At 44.4% G+C, this 26,865-nt stretch overlaps 2 protein-coding genes across 2 annotated transcripts in view; one reads left to right on the forward strand and one right to left on the reverse strand.

Annotated features, from left to right (window-relative positions):
• Positions 1-26,865, reverse strand: part of LOC134438730 (protein FAM227B-like) — a 55,024-nt gene that overhangs the window by 15,627 nt on the left and 12,532 nt on the right. The gene's annotated exons all lie outside the window — the stretch shown is intronic.
• Positions 8,286-26,061, forward strand: fgf7 (fibroblast growth factor 7). The gene is made up of 4 exons (XM_063188378.1): positions 8,286-8,653; positions 9,826-10,691; positions 22,660-22,766; positions 24,441-26,061. Exons 2-4 carry the CDS (start codon positions 10,322-10,324, stop codon positions 24,657-24,659), a joined length of 696 nt encoding a protein of 231 aa, XP_063044448.1. The 5' UTR covers positions 8,286-8,653; positions 9,826-10,321; the 3' UTR covers positions 24,660-26,061.

A 26,865-nucleotide genomic window follows, 5' to 3' on the forward strand; every position in this document is an offset into this window, starting at 1 on the left:
CCCCACCCCCTCCCCACACACACACACGCAGACACACACACTCATACACACGCGCGCACACAGACCCACACAGTGAGGAACGTGTGGAGTGCTGTCCCAAGGGAGGCATATATCCTGGGAGAGGGGCTGTGGACAGATGTGCCGAGGAGTCCAGGCAGAGGCCCCATCCCATCCCTCAGCCCAGCTCTTCACACCTCCTCTCTTTCTCTCTCTCTCTCTCTCTCTCTCTCTCTCTCTCTCTCTCTCTATCTCTCTCTCTCTCTCTCTCACACACACACACGCACACTCTCTCTCTTTCTCTTTCCCTTCTCCCGCAAACGAGCTGTTACAATCTGTCACCTTTTATTGCATCAACAACACACACTTTTGTACTGTAAGAGAGGGACTTCCGAGTGAGTCAAACGGGCCAACAGACCAACAGCCAGCCAGGGAGGCGTACAGGGTGGGGAACGACGACACTTCAAAGGCCACAGCAGCAGCTTTCACCCTCCTGCCGCCGCCGACTGTCCCCCCAGGAAGCAGCAGCAGCAGCAGCAGCAGTCGCACGTCTGTCCGTCCGTCCGGCCGGCCGTCTCTTCGTCCGGCCGTCCATCTGATCGACGCAAAAAGGAAAGGGCTGGGCAACACGCCGCCCTGACACACACACACACACACAGCCCTGTCCAGTCTAGTCCACTCCACTGCTGCTACATAGTGCTGGAGGGGGACTGCTGCTCCTTGGGGCTGCAGAGGAAACCTGAAAGAGTTCAGCTGTTGCTGCTGCTGCTGCTGCTGTTTCACATGGTGAGTACACATGAATTCCTTGAATAGTGTGGTTTGCGAAGACAAAGCTGATGACAACTGACTGTGCAGACTGAGAGCAGGGGAAATTGGGAGTGCTGTCTACAAGACGATATAGTGTAGAAATAAATACATGTTTTTGCATATTTTTGTTATGTTGGGTTATGTAATGAGCTTTCTACTGTTGACATACCTACAGGAGCCATTGCTCATTACGAGAAGCACTGGCGTAGGACATTTTTTACTGTTGTTTGTATTTCAAGCGCAGTTGCGAAAAGGCTGCATCTTTCACCATGTGTGTGCTTCATAACGCAGTATTGCAAGTTAAACTGAAATTAATGACTTAAAGTAAACTGAATCTCACCCTCTCCCTGCAATGTTTTGCCTTCTGAACACTTGCTTGCAGACTTTATTTATTTGACGAATGATCATGAACAATTACAATTTGTTACAAGTTATGGCAGTTGTTTTTGTAGTTTTACCCCCCCAAAAAAACAAACAAAAAAACAGAGAAATCGGCTCTTTGGCAGAGACAAAACCTGAGATGCTTAATCTAGACGTGTGTTAGAGCTATATATAGAACAGACGTATGTTCACAGCATCCCCAGGGATCACCAATTATTATGGAATTTAGAAAGCAAAAGCTTAACCCAAACAGTCACAGAGCAACTAAATCCACCACCCAAGAATAGCCTGACCTTAAGCACAACCCACTGAGCAAGGCAGAAGTTCAGAAATATCAATACAAGACAGTGTAAACAAGTGTTTGCGGAGGTTGGAGGTCTTGTATGTACAACATATACATCAAAGGGCCATGCCCACTGAGAACATACTACTGTAGACAACAGGAATAATGGCTTCTGTGGATATGTTGACTTGTAAACAAAGCATATCGGAGTGAATGTCAGCAACATCAGCGAAAAAAGGGGCTATAACAAGCTTGCCTAGTAGACACATTTTTTTTTTTAAGTGGAACTAGCTCTCTACAAACAGTGCTTTAAAATGGACTGATTGAGCATAAAACAATTGTTTAAATGTTGCCAACCAACTTGTAATGTATAGGAAAACTACAGCTGACAATATACAGAGCAATCAACAAGAAACCCTTCACTTTATTTATCTATTTTTCATTCCTGTGGGTTTGCCCAGTGTGACCCCAGGACCAGTGTTACCAGATTGGGCTGTTTCCCGCCCAATTGGGCTGCTTAGGATGGCCGTGTGCGGATAAAAATGGCATTTAGCAGGAAAAACCCGCCCAATTTTTGCCATAGAAAATCAATAGAATTGGGCGGGATTTTGTGCTTATAGGCGGGTTTAGATTTTTTTGGGCTGGAAATCATCATACTCATCTGGCAACCCTTGACCTTGCATCATCACGCAACCCGCCACACTTTCTGTCATTTTCATTAAACACTTCAACACAAACACACGCACATGCACATGCACAACACACACACACGCACACACACAACACACACACACACACACACACACACACACACACACACACACACACACGGACAAGCACAACACACACGCACACGCACAACACACACACACACACACACGGACAACACACACACACACCCACACACACCCACACACACCCACACCCACACACACACGCACACACACAACACACACGCACGCGCACACGCACGCGCACACGCACACTCCTCAGAGTAGGGTATTATTCAGACAAATTAGCTAAATGGGGCTGAACATGAACAGGGTCATTCATTGATTAAAATCTGATGTATGCAGTGGCAAGTGGCAAGTGGCAGAGTTTTACAGTTATTGCTGTCAAATTTGGAGTAACTACGTACAATGTCCAACCTAATAACTTGGGTTTGAAGGCCTTTTTCTCAGTTTCAATGTTGGCGTAGGCCTATAGTTACTGCACTTTGCCTTTGTAGGGCAGTGTAGGTAACTAGGTGTCTCTTAGGCCAGTGGTTCTTAACCTTTTTTTCTTAACGCACCCCCTAACCTGTGCCCAACACAAGCCACGCACACCCAACCCAAACTTCTACCCGTGTATACACATTAAAAAATGGTTTAAGTGATTCATTACAATGAAGACATTAATCAATACCTTAATGACTTTACATGGAGACCAAAACATGTTAAAATCAGGTTTTCATTGGGTCTAATTGCAATGTTCGCTATAGGATTTTGGTCACAACCTCAACACAAACAAAAATTCTGTGCACCCCCTGAAATCTCTGCCGCAGCCCGAGGGGGTGCCTGCACCCCAGGTTAAGAACCACTGTCTTAGGCCATGCTGTAGCATAGGCACAAGAGCAGTCTTGGCTGGCTGCACCTCTGATTGGGGACAAGCGTGCCACCATAAACAAGCTGACAGATGGCAAGATGGCGAACTGCTACAGAAAGCACATGGCCTCTGTCAACTGGGAACTTTGTTTTTGCTTCAATCTTAAATGGCCATGGATGGTCATGTCATAGAGTTATTACATAAACAAATTTCAGTTATTGAGTTATTAATGTACCTATAAATAAAAAAAAACATTCATTGCCGTTTATAAAGATTATTACATTTCTCAAATTATCTTTACGTCTATAAGGGTACGGCATAAAACACATGAAAGCACTGTCTGCCTGTACGTTTGACTCTCTAGGCCTCTTAGTCATACACAGACACACGCTAAGGAAGCTCCCTCAAGTGCACACCAGGCCTGCCCTCTCTCAAGTGGGACACTTATTTCACTTCAATCCCTGAGACTCGACAAACTCAACACATGGACGAGTTTGCCCAACTTATTAGACAAATGCATTCCGACAAAGTTATTGTTTTGCCTTTGAATTAAGAAATTACATTGGCCGACCCTTAAGCTTACAGTTGCCTAAATATTGTCTACTGTTACAAGTCTCACATGATGGTAAAAATGTGCTACAGTACTACAAACAGACAGAACGCACGCTCTGAGTCAGACAAAGGGCTCAAGTGCACACATGGCCCCTGTCAAGTGGAGCCACTTACAGTCTTTCTTTGCCCCACTCTCAGTCACTCGACAGGACAGACTATTGAAAGGAGCAGCCATGCAATTACGTTCGATCATCCGAAGAGGATGCGCAGCATTCGCAAAAGTGCCCTCTGCAGAATTACAAAATATTTCAATCCTTGTTGGCACTGGCAAATGCTGCTTACAATGACATTACATTGTAAAGCGGGGGAAAAAATCCTCAACAAAAGAGAAGTCTGCTTGCACTGGATTATCCATATATATACACACAGCATGTATACCATCCTGCTGTTGTTCTCTTGCTCTAAAGTATTTTTGCCTGTAAAAACACCAGCCTTCAAAACAGAGCACATCAGTAAACCCCCAAATTTGGGGTAATAGGCGCAGAAACCGCAAGGAAATGTTGCTGGAATTGGCCTTGGCTCTCTCTCCAACACACTTTTCGTGTTTGCGTGTCACATTGCAATCATCAGGGCTCTGTGTGTGCTGTGTGTGTATGTGTGTGCGTGTGTGCGTGTATGTATGTGTGTGTGTGTGTGTGTGTGTGTGTGTGTGTGTGTGTGTGTGTGTGTGTGCGTGTGTACGTGTGTGTGTGTATATGTGTGTGTGTGTGTGTGTGTGTGTGTGTGTGTGTGTGTGTGTGTGTGTGTGTGTGTGTGTGTGTGTGTGTGTGTGTGTGTTGTGTGTGTGTGTGTGTGTGTGTGTGTGTGTGTGTGTGTGTGTGTGTGTTTATGTGTGTGTGTGTGTGTGTGTGTACGTCCGCCAGTGTTACGGACTCAAGGCAGAGCGCTGGTAGTCCATTAAAGGGGTAAAAAAGGTGAGCGTGAGCCTTTTACAGGCTAGCCGTGACTGCGAAACGTGCAGGCGAGTCTGGCTCAACCCCCCTCTCCTTAGTATTTAATTTAACAGAAAAGAGGAGGGGGGGGGTAGAAGGGGGGATATGGGTGTATGGACGTGTTATGGGGGCCGGGGTGGGATGGTGATGGGGGTATGGATGCACCGATACCACTTTTTTTTAAAAACGATACAAGTACGAGTACATTAATGTGTGTACTTGCCGATACCGAGTACCGATACTGATACCTTTTACCACCAAAATACAATGAAAATAAATGCATGGCCTTGTTTTTTTCCACCTGTGATATCTGTATTGTCCATTTCCATGTAGATTTAAATGTTAGTAAATGTATAAGGTGGCACTTTTTTTCCCATGCTGCTTTCATGTTCATAGAACGTGACAAGATTTTGCATTGTTTTGTTTAATAGCAGTATGATACTGCCAGTATCATTCCTGGTATCGGCAAGTGCTTGACGAGTACGAGTACGAGTATAATGAGCAGTATCGGCAGCCGATACCGATACCAGTATCGGTATCGGTGCATCCCTAGGGGTATGGATGTGGCATGGGGGCCTGGGTAGGTTTGTAATGGGGGTATGATGGCGGGACAGTCACGCAGGCACGGCTGTATGCCTAGGGCTGTCTATCTCTCTCTCTCTCTCTCGCTCTCTCTCTCTCTCTTGCTCTTTCTCTCTCTTTCTCTCTTCTCCATCTCTCTCTCTCTCTGTACCTCTACTGTAAACCTCAGTGGTACAGGGGCCTCTTCTCTAAGCTCTCTTTCATCTTGCGTGCAGCATGCAACAATTTAAACAATAAATTCAAACAACCTGTATGACGGTTGCCATCTGGCGCAGCAGAGAGAGAGAGAGAGAGAGAGAGAGAGAGAGAGAGAGAGAGAGAGAGAGAGAGAGAGGGAGAGAGAGTGAGAGAGAGAGAGAGAGAGAGAGAGAGAGAGAGAGAGAGAGAGAGAGAGAGAGAGAGAGAGAGAGAGAGAGAGAGAGAGAGAGAGCCATCACGCACTCTTAGAGGCAGTGATTGGTTGAGCATGGCAAGGACACATGCAGAGGACAGTGTGGGTGATGAGTATGAAACTGTCTATCAATAATTTCTGAGTTGGAAAGATAATGCCACCATGACATTGCATTGCATTGATGGACTGGAAAATGCATTACATTAGAAATATACATACATTACATTCACATAGGAATTGGCTTGCAAGAAAATTAATAACAAGACTCAACAGATCTACAGTCTGAGCAATCACTCCAAAAAGCACCAACCGATGAGCTGAAAAAGTGCAAACGACTGAAATCTATTGCACTTTGTAGAGCAAATAATTTACACGACTATTACATATTCTAAACTATGCCTCAACCAGGTGTCTATTATAAGTTAAAAATGTAATATACTTATAGGTTTAAGTGTATTCACCCCAAATATAAAAGTTATGACAGGGACAACCCTACACATTTTTACAATAACTATAACTCCTACCCAATAAACATGCATCTCCTGCTGCAGCACAGACATTCAATCCATCAGGCGTTTATACACACAACTTAAAATTAGCTTAGCAGGCTGTAAGATTCTTGGCCAGGAAAAATAAAACAGTCATTGCTCAGAGCTCCGACTTTTGATGTGTGCACTGTGCACGAAAGATTTTTTAAAACACTGTCCCTGAAAAAAAAAGGGGGGGGGGGGGGGGGGGATTTGGGTGCTTGAAGCAATGAATCTTGGTCATAATATTTTAAGACACGCGGCCTTCCAGTATTTTTCCCCTCTATATTTATCCTTATTTTATATGTGTGTTTGAGAGATGTTTTTCCAAATGATGGGCTGGCCCAGCTCCGCTAAGTAAATAACGCCGCAAGTGACTGACAACTAGCCATTAGCTAGCATGTGAACTTTTGAAGTGTGGGGTTCAGAAAGGGGCCAGGTGCGTAAAATGGTAAATTGCAGTGCTCCACCACAAAGACAGTGGAAAGAAAGAAAGAAAAAGGAGAGAGAAGTGAAAAGACAAAGTGAAAGAATGAACGACCTTTGACAAAGATTACCCCCTTTCTACCTTGTAATGTCATCTGTTTCTTTCGACTTCAATCGTTGCCCGCCAAGTGAAATTTATGATCTTAAAAAAAAAAACAGATTATTTCTTTAATGAGCAACCGCATTTACATGAGTCTTTGATGTAGTGAGGTGTAGCATAATAACATACATGGTGATGTAAAATACATCGCTCCCGTTTGACACATGGGAGGTGGGGGGGACCAAAACAAAAAAGTGGTTAATGTCCATAATGACACAATTTCCAGGAATAGGGTGCTTGAAGCGCCGACCTTCGAAAGAAAGAGGAGTGCAAACAATTCCTCTGTGGCTGAGACTGCATGCAAATCCAACACTGCATTTTTAGTTGCATACCAGAGAGGCATCAGCCCCTCCTCACATGTATCGCTCCCTCTCATGACCAGTAGGGGCCTGGCGGAGAGCAACCAGCCCACTCTCATGCTCTCTCTCTCTCTCTCTCTCTCTCTCTCTCTCTCTCTCTCTCTCTCTGTCTGTCTCTCACACTCTCTGTCTCTCTCTCTGTCTCTCTCTCAAACACACACACACCCTTTCATTCTCTCTCTCTCTCATACACACCCTTTAATTGATTCTCTCTTTCTTTCTCTTTCTCTGTCTCTCATACACACACACATACACTTTCATTCTCTTTTGCTCTCTCTCTCTCTCTCTCTCTCTCTCTCTCTCTCTCTCTCTCTCACACACACACACACACCTCTTTCTTTTACTCTATCTACTGTCTTTAACACTCTCACACACACGCCTTTTAACTCTCTTCCTCACGCACACACGTCTTTGATTGTCTTGATCTTTCAAGGTCTTGTTTTTTTTTTGTTGCACTGTCCGTCTCCTTCTCTCTCGCTCCCTTCCCTACACCTCACTCTGTCTCTTTGACATACTCTCTCTTTCACACACACCCCTCTCTCACGCTACGCCACTGCCTTTTCATCTCTCTGTCTATGCCTTCCCCTCCTTCCCACTCTCTCCCTCTTTCCCTACCTCCTGCTCTACCTCTCTCTCACTCTGTCCTGGGCTTTCTCTCCCTCTCTCTCTCTCCCTCCAGCTCTGCCCGCACCTCTGTCTGTCCTGCTCTCTCTCTCTCTCTCTCCCTCTCTCTCTCCCCTCCCTCCCTCCTCCTCTCTTTTTCCCTCCACCTCTCTCTCTCTCTCCTCCTGCCCGCACCTCTGTCTGTCCTGCTCTCTCTCTCTCTCTCTCTCCCTCTCTTTCTCCCCTCCCTCCCTCCTCCTCTCTCTTTCCCTCCACCTCTCTCTCCCTCCAGCTCTCTCTGCACCTCTGTCTATCCTGCTCTTTCTCTCTCTCCCCTCCCTCCCTCCTGCTCTCTTTCTCTCCCTCCACCTCGCTCTCTCTCTCCTCCTGCCCGCACCTCTGTCTGTCCTGCTCTCTCTCTCTCTCTCTCTCTCTCTCTCTCTCTCTCTCTCTCTCCCTCTCTCTCTCTCTCTCTCCCCTCACTCCCTCCACCTCTCTCTCTCTCTCTCCTCCTGCCCATGCAGCATCCAAGTGACAGCTGACTGGCTGGGGCGTAATTGGTCTCAAGTGAGGTCAGCATGAGGCGTTTATCTAAGCACACAGCATGACAGGCGAGCCAAGATGCACGGAGGGAGCAAACCTCGCAGGAGGAGCAGGGTTCACACGCGCCACTACCACCACCACCACCACTACCACCACGACCACCAGCAACAATATCAACAGCATCCACAGCAGTACGCCGCCGCTTGGTAACAGAAATAGCAGTAGCAGTAGGACTAGGACTTGGAGACCCAGCAGAGACTCTGTCGCGCCGGACAGCAACAGAACACAGAGTGGCATCATCGCAGGACAGCAACATTTTTAGAGGCAGAGAGAGATAGACAGAGAGGGAGAGGGAGAAAGGGAGAGAGATAGACAGAGAGGGAGAGGGAGAAAGGGAGAGAGATAGAGGGGAGAGACAGACTTGGAGACAGGACTATCTGATGCGACGGGCGGCCACCTCGTAAATGTAAGTTATGCTTTTAAAACAAACTTTGAAATATTTTTGGGGTGCGCATGAGAGTTGCTTGGGCCAGGTGGTGGATAGGAGTGGACGAGGTGGTGATGGTGGTGGTATGTCTTCTTGGCTGAAAACAGAATTTGCTCTAGGCAGACACACACACACACACACACACACACACACACACACACACACACACACACACACACACACACACACACACACACACACACACGTGGCAGTGTCTGCAGATGTCCCATGAGGGTTGTGTGTGTGTGTGTGTGTGTGTGTGTGTGTGTGTGTGTGTGTGTGTGTGTGTGTGTGTGTGTGTGTGTGTGTGTGTGTGTGTGTGCGTGCCTGCGTGTGTGTGTGTGTGTGTGTGTGTGTGTGTGTGTGTGTGTGTGTGTGTGTGTGTGCCCGTGGGGTTGGCGGATGCGCTCTCTTGCCCAGCCATGCCAGCCAAAGGCAGACCAACATGGACACTGTCGTATGACAATGTCGTCGCTCCAACCACAGTGGACGGACGGACGCTGGCGATCAAAATAGCATGGCTGCAGCAGCTCAGACATGTAGAGAGAAAGAAAGCCCAGGGGAGACGAGAGAGACAAGAAGAAATGTGTTTCTGTTTCTCACAGAGTCATAGCTGGCTGCACTTTTTTGTCCTCTCATTTTTTAAAAGTCTGCCAGCCAAGAGACGTTTAGCGGAGAAGAGAGTGAGAGTAACTGGAGAAGGTACTGGTCTACGAGTACGAACGAACATACTGAACTTTTTGAAATATCGTTATTTAGCAAAACGGCTAATACCGCAGTGTGTGTGTGTGTGTGAATGTGTGGGTCTATTTGCTACGTATTGTACTGTATGTACATATGTGTTTGTGTGTGTGTATTATGAGTCTGTGTTTTAAGGTGTTTTTTTGTTTTAAATGTGATCTCGTGTATTTCTTTTCATTTCAAAGCTTTGGAATCCGAATGAAGTTTGTGTGTGTGTGTGTGTTTTATGATTCTATGTTTTAAGGTGTTGTGTTTTATTTGTTTTAAATGTGATCTCGTGTATTTCTTTCATTTCAAAGCTTTGGAATCCGAATGAAGTTTGTGTGTGTGTGGTTTAGGATTCTATGTTTTAAGGTGTTGTGTTTTATTTGTTTTAAATGTGATCTTGTGTATTTCTTTTCATTTCAAAGCTTTGGAATCCGAATGAAGTTGACCCAGATTGGAGGCATCGAGATGTTCCCCAGAGGACCACGGCAACTCAACAACACCTGGACACGATGAAGGAGCAGCTCTGGTGTGACACCGACGCCGCGTGAATTTCCCCCGACCGACCGACCGACCGATTGACCCCCCCACCAAAACCTCCCACACTCCTCCAACCTCCATCTCCCACACTCCTCCAACCTCTCCTCTACACCTTTTGCCCGCCGACCACCACCACCACCACCACCACCACCAGCCACCACCCGCTGCCTATTACCACTTTTATTTCTAAGGGTCACCCCTGTTGCGTTGAGGAAGGAGGGGGGTGGAGGGAGAGAGAGAGAGACGACGACAGGTCACGGCCGCTGCGACGGACGGACGGACCCCCTGTGGCTCCCAGGCCGGGCTCATTACCGCCCCGCGTCCACACAGCGTGGGCTATTTCAGTATGGTGTCCCGGGATCCCGCCAGCATTGCGTTATAATGCACATATGGAGGCGGACATGGAACCGAATGCCAAGTCTGCATCTGCTTCTCGGACTCTACTGCTTGCACCTGGTGATGCTCGTGGGCAGCGTGTCGCTGGCGTGCAGCGATAGGACGCCCACGGCGCCGGGGCAGCAGGGGCAGCAAGTGGCGACCGGCACCGCGGCCGGAGGCGGCGTAGGCGGCGGCGCAGGGAGCTCGGCACTCTCGGCCAACTGCTCCAAGCACGAGCGCCACACCAGGAACTATGACTACATGGAGGGAGGGGACGTGCGCATACGCAGGCTTTTCAGCGGCACGCGCTGGTTCCTCACCATCGATGATTCGGGCATCATCAGCGGCACGCAGGACCCCACAAACTGTTACAGTAAGTGTTGACTTTCCCATGCTGTTGTTGTTCGTTCCCTCTCTTTTCCAAGGAAATGTTAGTCATGTGTGTGTGTGTGTGTGTGTGTGTGTGCGTGTCTGTGTGTGCGTGTGTGGGATTGCTGCTATGCTGCAACAACCATACTCTGCATATCCCGCAGAGAGAGAGCAGCATGTTTACGCCATGTCTTTGGTGGATTAGTTTGGGGAGGGCGGCAACATCGCTCGTGAAATAACGCATGGTGATGGCAGTGTTGCCAGATTGGGCTGTTTCCCGCCCAATTGGGCTGCTTAGGATGGCCGTGTGCGGGTAAAAATGGCATTTAGCAGAAAAAAACGCCCAGTATTTGCCATAGAAATCAATAGAATTAGGCGGGATTTTGTGCTTCTAGGCGGGTTCTGAGCATTTTTTGGGCTGGAAATCATCAGCCTCATCTGGCAACCCTGGGTGATGGTGCAACAGCCTGACGTGAAGCTCAAGCCAATGAGGGATCATTGGACAATGTCACAGACAATGTTATCAGACAGTTAATAGCTCGTAAGTCTCCGGTTAAAAGTGCACAGTGACAGCGGTAAAGCAAAACATGTGTCTGGGGCTTGGCAGAGGGTCTCTCAACAGTGGAGACGAAGACAACTAATGAAGTAAACACAGGAGTGTGCACAGATCGTTCTCACGGCATGACTAACGTTTTAACTGGCGTTAAAGTGACAGCGCCGGTCGATTAGTTTACACGGTGTTAAAGGGTAAACTGCTACACTAATCTAAAAGCTAAAGACGTGTCCACATAAAATTTGGTGGATTAGTTCCGGGGGGCAGCATTGCTCATAAATTAACGTGTGTGGAACAACCTGAAGTGAAACTGAAGCCAAATGGCTTTTCGCCACTTGTATTCACATCTGTGTCTTACTAACTATCCTGGGTGACGATCACCTCTCTTGCACAGTGCTGCTGCATGACTAAGGCTTTCAGTCAGTTTCTCGGTTCACTTCATAAATTTCTGCAAAAAAAACAACAACAATTCAACAATCAAACAAGCATCTTTAAACTGTCCGTGAAGATTCAACTCTTCAGAGCAACTCAAGTGCTAACGAGAGTTGACGGCTAATCACTGGTGACCTGTGGGAAACCTGACATTCAGTTGGCCAATCAGATTGCTTTTGAAAGTCAAATAAATGCAATATGTTAAGATGATAATCTTTTCAGTGTGTGGGGGAGTGTGTGTGTGTGTGTGGGGGGGGGGTATTGTTTCTCTGCGTGTCAGTGTGTATTTGCATTTGTTTGTGTGTGCATGCGTGTGTGTGTGTGTGTGCGTGCTTTGTCTGTGTGTATGTTTATGCCTGTGTCTGTGTGTGTGTGTGTGTGTGTGTGTGTGTGTGTGTGTGTGTGTGTGTGTGTGTGTGTGTGTGTGTGTGTGTGTGTGTGTGTGTGTGTGTGTGTGTGTGTGTGTGTGTGTGTGTGTGTTTGTGAGGCGTGTGTGTTTGTGAGGCCCCCCTTAACATTCCAGTAACAGAATCTTTGAGGTGGCTATCATTTCCTCATATCTTACCAAGAGTTTGTTCCCAAGAATGCTAGCGTGACAGGCAATGTCTCTGGTGCATGGAAAAAAAGATGCTTGTTGCGTAACAATTGGCGATGAGAGGCAGAAAAATTGATACACCCCCCAATGTGGCAGACAATCGCACGCACCAGGCACACAGGCCCGGGAGATGAGGGGAGAGGAGACGAGGGGGACCTCCGAAGGGGGTTGCTGTTTTTTGGCGTGTGTGTACGCACCAGTGTATAAATGCAACTCATTTTCAACTCAGATTTCTTTGGCTTTTGTACTAACAAGCTCTGAGACGCCTGACTTAGACGCCGACAAAAAGACGGGGGAAAATAATTATGACAAATGTTGCATCGCTTGAAATGCTGGTATGCTGGGTTTTTTTGTATGCACATGGTTGGCATTCTTTTTCGGTTCACAGTTCTTCACACACAATGTTGCTTGTGGCAACGCCATATATATTAGTCTCTTGCACAGAGGCAGGAACAGTGTAGTGTGTGTGGCATACATACAGTGTAGTTTCAAAGCCTCAAGGAAAGAACCAAAAAAAATGTTTTTTTAAATTATTATTACCCTCAAAAAATGCCCTGTTTCCACCAATTCACAGAACTGAGAAATGAATGATATATGTGAGCTGTGTGCTTAGAATGGACAAGTGGCGGATCCCCGTCAGCACCTGAGGTCTAGCTAGTGGACGGGGATTCTCTATGCTTGAGAAATCCGTTCTATCTGCGGTCTAAATGGAAAACACATGCGGCTCAGTAGGAGGGAGAGGACTCTGAGGGGATTGCCTTTCCATGTAGCCACTTAGACACTGGATAGAAGAAGAAAAAAACCCTGCTTTTCATATCCTCCTCTGTAATGCGCTCAATCTAAAATACACACATTGGCTGCATCTTAACTGATATGGCAGAGGAGTGTTGTGGCGCTGGGGAACGCTAGTGTCTTCAGTTCCGTCGGACTGAAAAAAAAGGCTCAACTTTTCCTTTCTCACAAGGTTTGTCTTTATATCCTTAACAACAGTAAAGAAAAAAAAGAAAGAGAGATAGAGAGAGAGAGTGAGAGAGAGAAATCAAACTAGTGTGGATATCCACTCAACAGGGAGGGCAGAATAAGGGATCACCCACACATTAGTTAGCTTGGCCAGGGGCTGGTCCGAGACGCAGAAGGTAAATGCATTCAAGATGGGGAGGAAAGCCTTGCGACTTGACTGAGGCACCACTGCAGCACAGGCAGGGCAGGCAGCCCCCGCGAACTCTGGACCCGAAACATTTGCGATGCACATGTGTGCATGCCAGATTCTCCCCATAGACACTAAACAGTTGCAACTGTGTGGACATAAAACAGTAATACTACCACAGACAATGCGGGCATGCCATTGACTTGTCTGTTTTACCTCACAGACATCTATCATTGGGACCAGTCAGAGTCTTAGCATGGCTCTGCTCTCCTCAGCACGCAATGGCAATGACATGAACGACAAAAAGAGAAAAAAAACAGCAAAGGTCATTCCATAAAAATGTTCCTCAGTAGAAATACTCATATTACCATATGTGAGTGTGTGCGTGTGCGTGTGTGTGCGTGTGCGTGTGTGTGTGTGTGTGTGTGTGTGTGTGTGTGTGTGTGTGTGTGTGTCTGCGTGTGTGTGTGTCTGTGTGTGTGCATGCTTGCGTGTTCAAAGAGCTCCTCTGATGTAGTAAACGGTGAGGAGTGGAACGGCTGGGGTCATCGTGGGTCCACTACAAAAATATTTGTTTGCGTGACTGCGAGTGGAGCATGCTAACTGCAGACCTAAAATCTAAAACAAATGTCCAATGATTTATAGTCCAGGACCTAAATGTATTCTATCTGTGTCTATGTTTTTTTTTCTGGAAGCGCAACAGCGCACTGTGCGAACAGCACTCCTGCTGTTACTCTCTCTCTCTCATTCAGTCTCCTTTTTTTTTGGTCCAGAAACAAGACGAGGGGGCCGTAAAAAAAAAAAAAAGACGCCCGGCTCCCCCTATCTATTAACTACTGGATTACCGTCAATTGCTTTGACAAGAAAATTGTGTCCAGCAAATCACCCCCAAGATCACAACATTGTTTCCACTGTTCAAAGCAAACACCCAGGCAGAGGTGCAAACAACAATTTTACGACCGGCCTCTTACACCAAAGCCACGGCGCGAGGGGGGACGGGCCGCTCCGGGGACGCCTGTTTGGAAACGTATATCAACACTTTCTAAAAGGAGGAGGTGGTCATTTATGGGAAACACGCATGACTTACAGGCTGCACAAAAACAGCCCCAGACCTGACGAGTGACAGACGGGACGACAGGGAGTTAGTGGTGGAGGGTGGAGGGTGGGAGTTAGTGGTGGAGGGTGGAGGGTGGCGCACGCATGGGATGGGATGGGATGGGGGGCGGCTGGTGACGGCAGAGGGAGGGAGAGATAAGTGGTGGAAAGGTGGATGGATGGATGGATGGATGGATGGATGGATGGATGGATGGATGGATGGATGGATGGCTGTTGTGTGGCTATAATCTATGAGCTAACAAGCCATGAGACTCGTCTCGACCGCAGAACAAAAGTGGAAGGTAGGAAAGCGTGAGGGGTGGTAAGAGGGTACTTGAGGGGTGGTAAGAAGGGGTGTAAATAATAATCAAAATGTATCGCTATATCGCGATATAATCTGATGATTGAATCGAATTGCATCGTATCGCATTCTTAAGTATCGAAAATAATCAAATCGCTGGCCCCATCCCAATGGCCTAGCACCACAACATAATGGAAGTGGAAAAGTAATATGAAAAAAGTCGAATCGAATTATATTGTATCGTATCGTGGGGCATTCTTAAGTATCGAAAATAATCGAATGGCATCGCATCGAATAATAAGATATCGATATTGATCGTATCGTCATGTAGGCTGTGATTTACACCCCTCGTGGTAAGGGGATACTTGAGGGGGGTTGGGTGAGGGGTTAGGGCAGGGGTGTCAAACTCATTTTGGTCCGGGGGCCGCATACAACCCATGTGGACCTCAAGCGGGCCGCATTAGTAACATCATCGCAAAACAAACGTAAAGCAGAGGATTAGTGTTCAGTACTATCATGTTTTAAGTGTGTTGAATATGTAGAAAGCAATGCAATACTGATAATACTATGCAAAATTTCCTTGACTTCATTCATTCATTGGCAACCATTAATGAATTAACTATGGGCCAGTTCATTTTGGCAGGGGGTCTGTGGGTTTTCCCCCAGAAAATGTTGTATTTCTTAGATGTAATTTCCTGCATTTTCACGCGTTCTAACATCCCGTTTCCAGTTTCATCTTAATAGGAACCTGGTACAAAGCCAATTATATTTATTATTTAATTACAACCAATACCAATACAATACGAATAAGACGTATTAACATTTTATCTCTATATATGAGGTCTATAATATATGAGCTTTATCAAATGCCTGTTACAGTACAAATTCACCATTTATAATAGAAGTGTGATGTGCACTTTACTACATATATACAGTATAACAGAGGGACCATTGGGTTAATGTCATGCAGGTCTTGATTTTTCCCCGAGGAGCGTAATTGCGCATTTCGGTTATTTCATTGAAAATTTAAAAAAAACTTGGATGGAACCCTCTGGCGGGCCGTATGCGGCCCGCGGGCCATACGTTTGACACCCCTGGGTTAGGGGTTACGGAGACACAGATAAGTGTTCTATTGCAACGCAGTGCAGAGCAGCACCACAGGTATGAGCTGGGATTGAGGGGAGTTTAGGGGACACTGAAGGAGTGGTTAGGGGTACTGGAGGGGTGGCTGGGGCCTGGGGGGTTGTTGCATAGAGACAGATAAGTGTCCCAGTGCCACAGCACAGAGCAGCAAAGCAGCACCACAGGTATGAGCTGGCAGGGCCAGAGCCTGAGCCTTGTCTCCAGACAAAGCAGACACAAACACAGACGCAGACTGACAGGGGACGTATCATCACTAATCCACTCATCACTCACAGAGCGACGGGAACGGGACGGGACGGGAACGAGGCACAGATCACAAATCCCCGCCACTCATCACTCCGTACGCCGCACTCCCCATCCATCACTGCATCACTGACACCATAATGAGACAGAGACAGACACACTCCACTCCACTCCACTCCGACATCACAGGAATGCCATCGCGCAGACACGCATTATGCTCTCATTTCGTGATGCTTTTCATGAAAGCATCGAGAGTCCTTTACCATGTGGAATCGTAATAATAACACTTATGAATATGGAATAGTACAGTTCTAGTTGTTGGTGTGTTTTATTTTTTCCTTCTCCAGCGAAATGGGATCGTGGAAAATTCTGTGATCTGATTGTGCTGCTGGCACATAAATTAGACTTGACAGTGCCAGATTTCCAGAGAAACAATGTTTTTGTTTATGTCCGTGAGCTTCGATTCACAGACTATTGTACTACATTAACTTGAAATTTCTCATTTCAAACATACACACCAAGTGAGGTGGAAAACTCCTCCTAGTACTTTAATGCGCTGTCCTGCAAATGCTTATACAACGGCTTATATCAAGACATGCTGCCTTTTCCACATACAGTACAAATCATAATTATTATTATAAAAAAGTGGTCTTAATGTCAACATAAACAAGCTATCTATCTAGTCACCCTATCTAGTCATCTATCTACCCTGTTTGCTTATCATGTACCCTTTCTAACATAAAGTGGTTTTAGTAGGGATGTCCAAACATTAATTATTATAAAATAGAGATGTACAGGATCCAAGATACGGTTCCGGATCCGGCAGGATAATAGGGTTTTTCAGACTATCCGGATCCGGCAGGATCTTAAGCAGTGGATCCGGTATCCGGCAGTTACCTAAAAATCAGGATCTGGGGCATCTCTAGCCAAGGCTTTTCAGTCAGTCTTTCACAACTCCAATCGCTGCATGGAGTGAAAGCCCTTTGGAAGCGGCCGTTGAAGGCAGTGTGGCAGTAAGCTAATGAGTATTAAAATCAGATTGCGGCAACGTAATAAAAAGGGCCCACGTGTACGAGTTGGCTATGTGTTTCAACCATTTCGTAGGATCCGGTATCCGGTTCCGGATCCGGCAGGATCTTAAGCAGTGGATCTGGTATCCGGCAGGATCCTATAAATCAGGATCTGGTGCATCTCTATTATAAAGTGGTCTTTTGTAAGGCTGCACGATATCAGAAAAAAAATGATACGCAATAACAGTATGCAATACCTCGATTACGATATTTAAACGATATTTAGAACTATATAGCCGAGTATTTTTCTTTTCATTAATTTGTCGGTCTACTGTATGTGGGGGGCGTGGCTTTGGTCATGGCAGGCTTCTTGCGCATTTGTTGATATTCAGCAAGTGATTTGACTGCACACTTGTTGGTGATAATTAAGTCATTTCCGTGACACCCATATCGCCTCTCTTGATACAGCGATTTCGATATATTGTGCAGCCCTAGACTTTTGTGAGGGTTTCTAAATAAACAAACGGGCTTGTTTGCTTCAAATATGCCCTCTATACAGGTATTGTACTGTTTGCATGTCACCATGACTAAAGGCGCTGAGCCTTGGGAGAGGAAAGGCAGGAGAGTGTTTTCGATAAACACAATGTCACAATGAGTGTTTTTGATAAACACAATGTCACAATGATTTGAAGGTTACAGATGTTATGCTGCAGTTGTGTCACGATGCAAATTTGTTTTATAAGCTTATTGCCCTTTCGTTTGAATTAACAATCTCCACTTTTGAGAGAAATAAATAAACACCATCTGAATTTCTTCAGGTCTAACGACCCAGTAAATTGAAACACTATTTGTTTTCTTTGCTTGACGTGAAGCAGCAATGCGCCTCTGCAATAAATGTTATCCAATGCGATGTGCTGACACATAACCAAATTATCGAAGTTGTACTTTCAAAACATCTAGAAGGTTAATGTTGTGTGACTTCAGCAGCTGCCTATTTAACCACTGTGACTCATTCTGAATAGTCATTTCCACTGTTTACAGCTTTGTCATACTTTTTAAGTACTTAAAGTCCCAGTTCTGCCAATTTCAATATGCTGTTGTATTGCTCACGCTACCCTTGACTTGTCAGTACCAGTGATGCTGCATTTTTCGGCACAGCCCTTTCCGAGATCTGAGCTATTCTAATGGGGGCAGATTTTGTTTACATTTTAAAAATTCTTAACATAGGCCTACTCCAAATATTTTCCCAAAAGGTATCACTGTTTGCTAGTTGTCTGCTGATGTTGCATAACCTTTTGGATGACATTGGGAATAAATCAAGATGTTTTTTTTGAAACGTTAATATAATAAACACCTGCCCCCATGACAATGACTAAGATCTCGGAAAAGGCTGAAGAAAACAAAACAAAAATCTCAGGTACTGACAAGTCTGTGGTAGTGTGGGCATTACAACTGCATGTTGAAATTGGCTGAACTTATCCTTTAAAAATAATTGCATAGCAGACCTATGACATGGAATGGCAAAAAATATTTCTGACAGAAAATTTTAGGAGACGTGGTGGCCTCTATTTGAATGCGCTGTAAGATAAAGGCACATATGACTGTATGTGTAAAACAGATGAAGAGGGAAGTTACAAATATCTACTTGGCATGATTCAAATTAAGATATTTCACACCACACTGCCATACTTTAAATACATAAAGATGAAACATAACCACCATGTCTTGGTCGGAAAACATATTATTTCTTAACGTATTATTTCTTTGTAAAACCAGGCTGGCATCTATCATATACAAATATCTTCCTGCACGTTACTATTCATTTCACGTGTTGGATTCCTTTGTGACAAAAAAAGCGTATTTTCTTCCCACTAAAATAACTCCATTTGATGTTCTTTTCAGTCAGGGTTCACAGCAGGCCACTGCACCACCAAGCTACCATTGCGGTCGAAAGCATAGCTACTGCAGTTGAACTTGATAGCAGGCAATATTGGACATGGTGAGCCTTGACTATGGATTTTGTATAATGTATCAAAAGCTTTTAGTGCTATCAACTCTGAATTACTTCCAGAAAACTATGAAGTCTGTGGGAGAGAAGGGATGAGGTTTCCCCTCAAGGTCTTCTTAGCCACCTCACCAACAGTGAACAGCTTATAGATGCAAAGTAGCTGATGCCACATGGCACTGAGAACAAGCTTTGGTGTTCCAGCAGATAATATCCGATATAATGTGGTCCCTCGCCTTCAGATTTACTCAACATTCCCAGAAAAAGCGAAGACTCGATGCATTCCACACAAAACTAGAAATGTACTCAGAGAGTGCAGACCTCCGCCAAGGAAGCTGTTTGTTACAACATTTGACTATGTCTAGATTTGTAGGCTAGCAATGGTGAAGAGTCTTTAAAAAAAATCCTAGTTCCGGTTCGTGATCCGTATCACCACCAAAATGTAATCAGTTTTAGCCAAATCCGTTCATCCATTTCAGAGTTATCTTGCCGACAAACAAACAAACAGACAGACAGACAAACCAACGCGACCAAAAACATAACCTCCTTGGCAGGGGTAACTATTTCCAGTCCAGAAAACATGTTGTGCCGTTTCCCATGGCTGTCCTCTCTGATGCTAGTCATAAATATAAGCCCTGCTGCTGAGTCCATTTACAGTTCAAAGGTTAAACGGATCTGTGCATGGAGCAAACCAGCCTGGATACAGAAGATTATCTTGAGGTAGCTAGAATCCATCACGCAAAAACACATGAGCTCTTTCAACTGCTGTCTGACACAGCACACATGCAAGCATATGCTAACGTATAAAACCTGCATGCGATCAAGGCATGGGGACCTATTTCAGTGAGGCCCTGAATTTTCCTCTTCCATTCACAGTATCTCTGCTATTGAAGTCCTGTACTCAAGGAAATGAAAAGGTTATCACTTAAACGTATGCCTCTGCATCAAATAAGACAAAAGTCACTGCCAACAATCTGTTAAGAGAGACACTGTTAAAGCGATACTGTAATGCTTTTGGAAATGAGTTTATGGCACATACCCCCTTCAGCTAACCCATATGTTGTTTGACCTTTGGTGCCTGGAGACACATATACGCTGCCTTCAGACTCTTGAAATGTGGGTATGTTACAGCTGAATGAACACATTCTGATGCAAGATGAGGGTCTTAGGGTTTAAATGCAATCATGTTTCATGTCATTATGTGCATCAGATATTTATGTTTTTATACGCTGAGGGTAACTTTGCCAACAAGGGCTTAGGCATTCAGAAGGCGTTTTTTTGCAGGTGCTTTTGACATCAATGGGTTAAATGATTGAATTTTCCCTTTCTCTTGTATATCCTCTGAGTCTGACAGTGCAAATTTTACCTCCAAGCTTGCTAGCATGCATCATTGAATTGTATGGGTCCAGCCAGCAGCTAGCTGGACCCATAAGATTCAATGATAATTGCTAGCTTGTAACTAGAAGTACCCCGTATTGGCCGGAATATAAGACGATCCTGAATATAAGACGACCCCCCATTTTCAGACTCATGTTTTGGGGAAAAACGTTAGTTAATATTAAAAATCTGAGGCTTTTTACATAGAACAAATTTCACAATATCATTTTCATGAAATTTTCATGATAAAAGACCACAGATGGCTACTCATACCCTTTTCCTTTCTTTGCTCACTTTACCTGTCAAGCGCCAGTAGGCACCTACAGCCGCCTGGACGCGCCTGTTCTAAGTGCGACGCAACATAGCCTACACTCAGAGCATCTGCGCCAGCCAGGCAACCAGTCCAGTAGAGATAGGCTACCTATTGTGCAATGCACAGATTTTGCAAAATGCTTAGTTGACAGCAATATCTAGCCTAACCAGCAGCCGTCTCGCCAAATCGCAGTTCATTTTATGCATTCACATAGCATCGACCACATCGCGTTGACATTGACAGTTGATAGACGTGCGGTGCAACAGTCATCACGAAACAATCATCTGCAAATTTGATATGGACATCTCTTCACCTATCCATTATTGCGTTTTGTGGCATTGTTGTGAAGCATGATGTCCGCATTCAGGTTAAGTAAAAAAAAAAAAAAAAAAGATTTTTTTTTATTTTGTCTAGCGCGCGGAAATAAGACGACCCCCATTTTTAGAATACTATTTTTATAACAAAAACCACGTCTTATATTCGGACCAATACGGTACTAGCAGAGAGAGTAGAGAGAGAGAGGTTCCATTGGCCCATTGTTTCCGGGTTATATTATTGCAAGGGAGAGGGGGGGGAAATCCCCCTTTAGGCAGACCTAAGGACTGTTCTATTCAATGCTAGGAGCATTATGACACGCCCCTTTAGGCAGACCGGAACCTGGTCATGTTACGTAAGTGCCCATAGCAACCTATGACATTGGCATATCTCTATATACTTAAAGAATCTCTGTTACTAGCATCACCAGACTAATAGCATGACTGAAAGAACAGATAAAATGTATAAAACTCAATTATTTAACTGTTTCCAATAATATGGTACAGCATCGCTTTAAGAGAGCAGGCATACCAACCTGTGGCTGAATGCGGTGCCATATTTATAGGTTGCGCATAGACAATAGGCCTACACTTTTACCAACACGTTTGAAGGTATTGTGTGTAGGACTGTGGCCAAAACTGACAGCACTGTTCCCTCTGGAGACTAATGACAAAACACAAATTTAAGAAAAAACTTGTGGGCGGTAAATTAGGTTTTACCATGCAAAATTCCTGGTCACTATTTTTGTTGCGGTTTTTGCAATCAGTGTTTTTATTTAGCATGCTTCTTTAATCTCTGGACTGGTGATGACATATTTTATGGTCAAAATGTCTCACATGAAGCACCTTTAATGCCTTCTTGTGTTAGACGTAGCAGGAGGTAGGTATGGCAGTCCAGCATCACTGCTGTGTGCCTCACACACGCAAAGCAGTGCAGCAGGAGGCAGCCATGGCTCATCTCCCCATGGAGACAGAGAGAGAGAGAGAGAGAGAGAGAGAGAGAGAGAGAGAGAGAGAGAGAGAGAGAGAGAGAGAGAGAGAGAGAGAGAGAGGGAGAGAGGGAGAGAGTGAGAGAGCAAGAGAAAGAGAAAGAGAAAGAGAAATGAAGAGAGGGGGTAGACCAGAGAGATAGAGAGATAGAGAGGGAGGGAGAGAGGGAGGGAGACAGTGAGAGACAGGGCAATCACTTTAATCTGCCTCCCAGATGTGAGTTGGCATGAGCTGTGGTCATAGTAATGATGGCCCACACCGTTTAACAACTTTAACATGAAGCCAGAGGCACCGCAGGCTGATTAGCCGAGGGAGGGGGGGGCAGGAAATAAAGCACGCCATCCTGTTTTTGTCATGAGGTTTCACGCAAGTCGTTTTATGCTCTGGCTCGCTTAATCCCCCCCACCACCCCCATCTTTCTTTTCTTTTATGGTAATTGTCTTTTGTCTTATAGGTATCCTGGAGATTCGCACGGTCTCTGAGGGTGGCGTGCTGGCCATCAAGGGCGTGAAGAGCAAGTACTACATCGCGATGAACCGGACGGGGACGCTGCGAGGCAAGGTAAGCTGTGGCTGCTATGTTAAAAAATAGCAAGCTATGTTAAAAAACATCAAGAAGCGGCCCAACTGTGGCGCATATGGTAGGGCACTCGTTTACTATGCGGCTGACCCAGGTTCGATTCCCGGCCCGGGTCCTTTGCCAACCCTTCCCCATCTCTCTCTCCCAACTCACTTCCTGTCATCATCTGCATCGCACTATCATGAATAAAGTCAAAAATACCAAAAAGACCCCCCCCCCAAAAAAAAAATAAAATAAAGGTGGCTGGTGGGGCAAAAACACACCAATAATAATGAAAACGTTGGTCAGTGTCTTGTATCTGCCCGTGCACACACTGACTTCAGTCATTACAACGTTCTACAGTTTTGACCCTCCAATGCTGAACTGAAGTTGGGGCCTTTGGTGACATGATAAAGAGATTCACATGTGCTTAAAGGGACACTGTGCAGGAAATGGTCAAAAAAGGTACTGCAACTATGCTGCTTATTGAAACTAGGCTGCATATTGCCAAATTTGATCTTTACATGAAAGTTTACTAAGTAATAAACAAATATTTTCTAGTAAGATCCAAGTACAGTATTTTTTGCAGCTAAAAATGGCTACTTTTGGAAATTCAAAATGGCGGACCATGGAGAAGATCCCCCTTTTCATGTATGAAAAGTGCAATTTTTCCAGTCATAATGAATATTTAGAATTTGATGGTGGTGGTCAGTATTCATGAAAAGGGTAACATTAGTGAATGGGCAGCATGAATTCTGGAAATAAACATCTAAAAATCTCACACAGTGTCCCTTTAAGCCTGGGTGTTTCACTGAAAGAGACAGAAAAATAAGAGAAATGGATCTGGTGGGGGACACGTTGTTCAGACTAGGCCCAAGTAATTTTTGGGACAGGATCACACTGAGGAAGGCAGAACGCCGAAACGCGTCTGTGTAATAAAGAAACCTATGCATGGTGCGACCTTTTTTCATTTTTCAGGGCCAGGATATTTGCAACACGTTAAGATAAAGTAAAGATCTGTTAAATAAAAATAAGTAAAGAGATCTGTTCCTTTGTGGATCTAGTCTAAACAAGAAATGTCCATGAGTGTGTTTAGTGCTTAGTATGCTGCTTTACCTTATCAAAACGTATGGAAATGTTAATTGTTTATTTTCTGGTACCATGAAGATTATTTATTAGCCTACACATTTTCAGAGAAGTATAAAGTAGAAGTACTCTTACCAACGTTATTACACTACTACAGTAGGCCTACATGATCGTGCATAGTTTATACTGTTGTTATTCCACTATATCTATTGAGTAGCCTGTAAGAGTAGCCTGGTTTTACCAGACAACATTAATTACTTCGTAATTCATTTTTGGTCTGGATTCTCGATGCCCTAGAGCACTTGGGTGGCAGGAGTGAGCTCAGTTCTGGTTTGACCAATCGCTAACAGTCAACGTTCATGACGTACGTTATTATGCTCCCGAGTGTCTTCGCTAATTGGCTGGTAACACCGCCTGTCTGGTGGTGGTCGATTGAAAAGCTTCCTCAGAGAAGCGTAATCAGACCATTCGTAAATTACAAAGTAATTCAAGATGAGTGGTCTGGTTTTGCAGGCTACTTCTACTTTTAATTAATGCACCTCTGCACATTTTGCACTTCACTGATTTCTGATTTACTTTTCCCATCCACAGAAAGAGTACAGTGACAACTGCAACTTCAAGGAGGTGTTCCTAGAAAACTTTTACTCGGCATACTCCTCGGCCAAGTGGACTAAACCCAATGGCACAGAGATGTTCATATCACTGTCGCAAAAGGGGAAGCCCCTTCGAGGGCGGAAGACACGCAAGGAGCACATATCCTGTCACTTCTTACCCCGAGAGTGCAAAGAGGACGACCGGCAAGTGGACTGAACGAACGCTGAACTCGGAAGGAATCTGAGATAAGCCATTTGCTGCTCCAGTTTGGTTTAAACAAAATCATAACATATACCGTATACGTATATCTGTATGCCACTCATCTGGAAAAAAACATCATTGTCCATCGTACGCAAGAGCAGAGGAGTATGCATACTGGCTACATTTTCCATTGTTGGAAAGGGAAAAAGGCCAACTATCTTAATATATAGAATGACCCATTTGAAAAACAAAGTATTGTTTTTTTGTTTTTTTTTTGGTTTTTTTGTCCTTTTTGGTGTGTTAATGAATGTATAATATTTATTGCATTTATAAGAGCCTTTGTTAAAATGCATTTTTTTCCACAAGCTATCAATCAACAGTAATTACTTTTAATTACATACAGTAGTTAAGTAAATGTTAGTTTTAAAGATGAAATTTGGTGTGAATCCATCCATAGGCCTGTTGTCAGTCACAGACTGCTGTTGGTTGGAAAATAAATGAACGTGTGATACAATACACACCTTATAATGAACCAGCAAAAAATGCTACGTGAGTGGGACATAGAGAGTAAGATTCGGTTTAATTTCCATATGCCCCGTCTAGTTAATGTTATCTAATATTTATTACTCAGTCAATGTTGCATCAACTGTTCTTCTTTTTCCTACCAAGAGCACTCTTGCGACCCTATACAACCGAACTGTTGACTTATTCTCACCAAACTTCTCCTTTGATTGTAGACAAAAACCAGTAGATATTACAGAACAACTCTTTCCAATGTTTTAATTGTGAGAGACAGCAAAAAAAGTATGCAGTAGTCCGTCAGCATAATAATTACTATTACTATCACTATTATTATAATTATTACACAATAATCGAAAAAAAAATTACACAAGATACATAGCATTAATCTGTGTATGTACTTATAGTCAAAATTCCACAGTTTAAAATCGATGACGTCAATTATGTGTGTAACAAGCAGCTCACTTTCTTGTATCTTCTGGGTGAGATTGACTATGTGGAAATGGCAATGGATTTAGCTCATACTGAGTAGCATACCTACGAGCCTTTTGAAAGCTGACATCAGTCACGTTGTTAATGAGTACATGAGTACGTACTGTAGTAGGAGTACTGTAGATGGCGCAAGCTGGATTTGCCTACTGCAGTATTCACAGACAAGTGTGGAGCCATCTGCCACTTGGCATGTGAAAAGAGTGAAACAGACTCACCTACACAGTCTCACCCCAAGTAGTCAATATCTGAGTACCTTTGACCAGACTGCAATTTTTGACGTCTTGGGTATTCCTTCCACGTCACATTTTGACTATGTCCTCAAAGGCGCCCCCTTGTGGCAGCATAACGTCATTGAGGTTAGGTTTAGGAATAGGTTTAGGGTTAGGCCACATAGTCAAAATGTGACGTGGAAGGAATACCCAAGACGTCAAAAATTGCAGTCTGGTCCAAGGTAGTCAGAAATTGACTACTTGGGGTGAGACTGCATTGGACTCACGTTTGAATGTTTCTGATCAATCTACGCATTACCACTCGCATCATCCAATAGATTGTCCTTAATAAAACATCCTGTTCTATACTGTATGATAATGACAAAGAGCTGGCCCGTATCTGCCTGCTAGCTAGTCTGGGTCAAACGTGTGATGTTGCTGCTGATTAAATTAAGAACCCTTTGACATTTTTTTTATTAGCATGTAAACGTTCTCTTCCTATAAAGCGCTGTAGGCCACAAACTCCATTTCATTCTCCTGAGGTACCCAGATGTAGCCCGCTGGTCCACTGCTCTTACAGGGGCCATCGTATTCCCAATGTTTTGATTTAGACATTCCATATTCTAAAAACAAATACAGAATCATTGGCCTACAGTCAAACACCATCATTTAAACTTTGTTGCGTGACGGCTCAAGGCTGATAATTACAAAACATACATTATTATATTGTTAATATAATCTATAACAATACTTTATATTCTGCCCCTCATTCACATCTACATGTTCCAGTAGCATAGGTAGAACCCAAACTCAAACAACGACTGCAGAACAAATACTGATGTGGCAGAGGAATGGATACTATGATCCAAAATGTCCTTATGTATCGATTACAAATGAGACACATGTATTGAATAGTTAGACCACACAAATTCTATCATCTCATTTTAAACTTGGAGCAACTTATCTTGGTACTCTTCATTGTTCAGTGTTATTTATGTTAT

This window comes from Engraulis encrasicolus, chromosome 22, assembly GCF_034702125.1.
Source record: "Engraulis encrasicolus isolate BLACKSEA-1 chromosome 22, IST_EnEncr_1.0, whole genome shotgun sequence".
Taxonomy (NCBI): domain Eukaryota; kingdom Metazoa; phylum Chordata; class Actinopteri; order Clupeiformes; family Engraulidae; genus Engraulis; species Engraulis encrasicolus.

Coding starts and splice junctions, on each gene's coding strand:
- fgf7 (XM_063188378.1), top strand. CDS start 10,322: ATGCACATATGGAGGCGGACATGGAACCGAATGCCAAGTCTGCATCTG. Junction 10,692..22,659: donor GGACCCCACAAACTGTTACA/GTAAGTGTTGAC, acceptor TTTGTCTTATAG/GTATCCTGGAGATTCGCACG. Junction 22,767..24,440: donor CGGGGACGCTGCGAGGCAAG/GTAAGCTGTGGC, acceptor TCCCATCCACAG/AAAGAGTACAGTGACAACTG.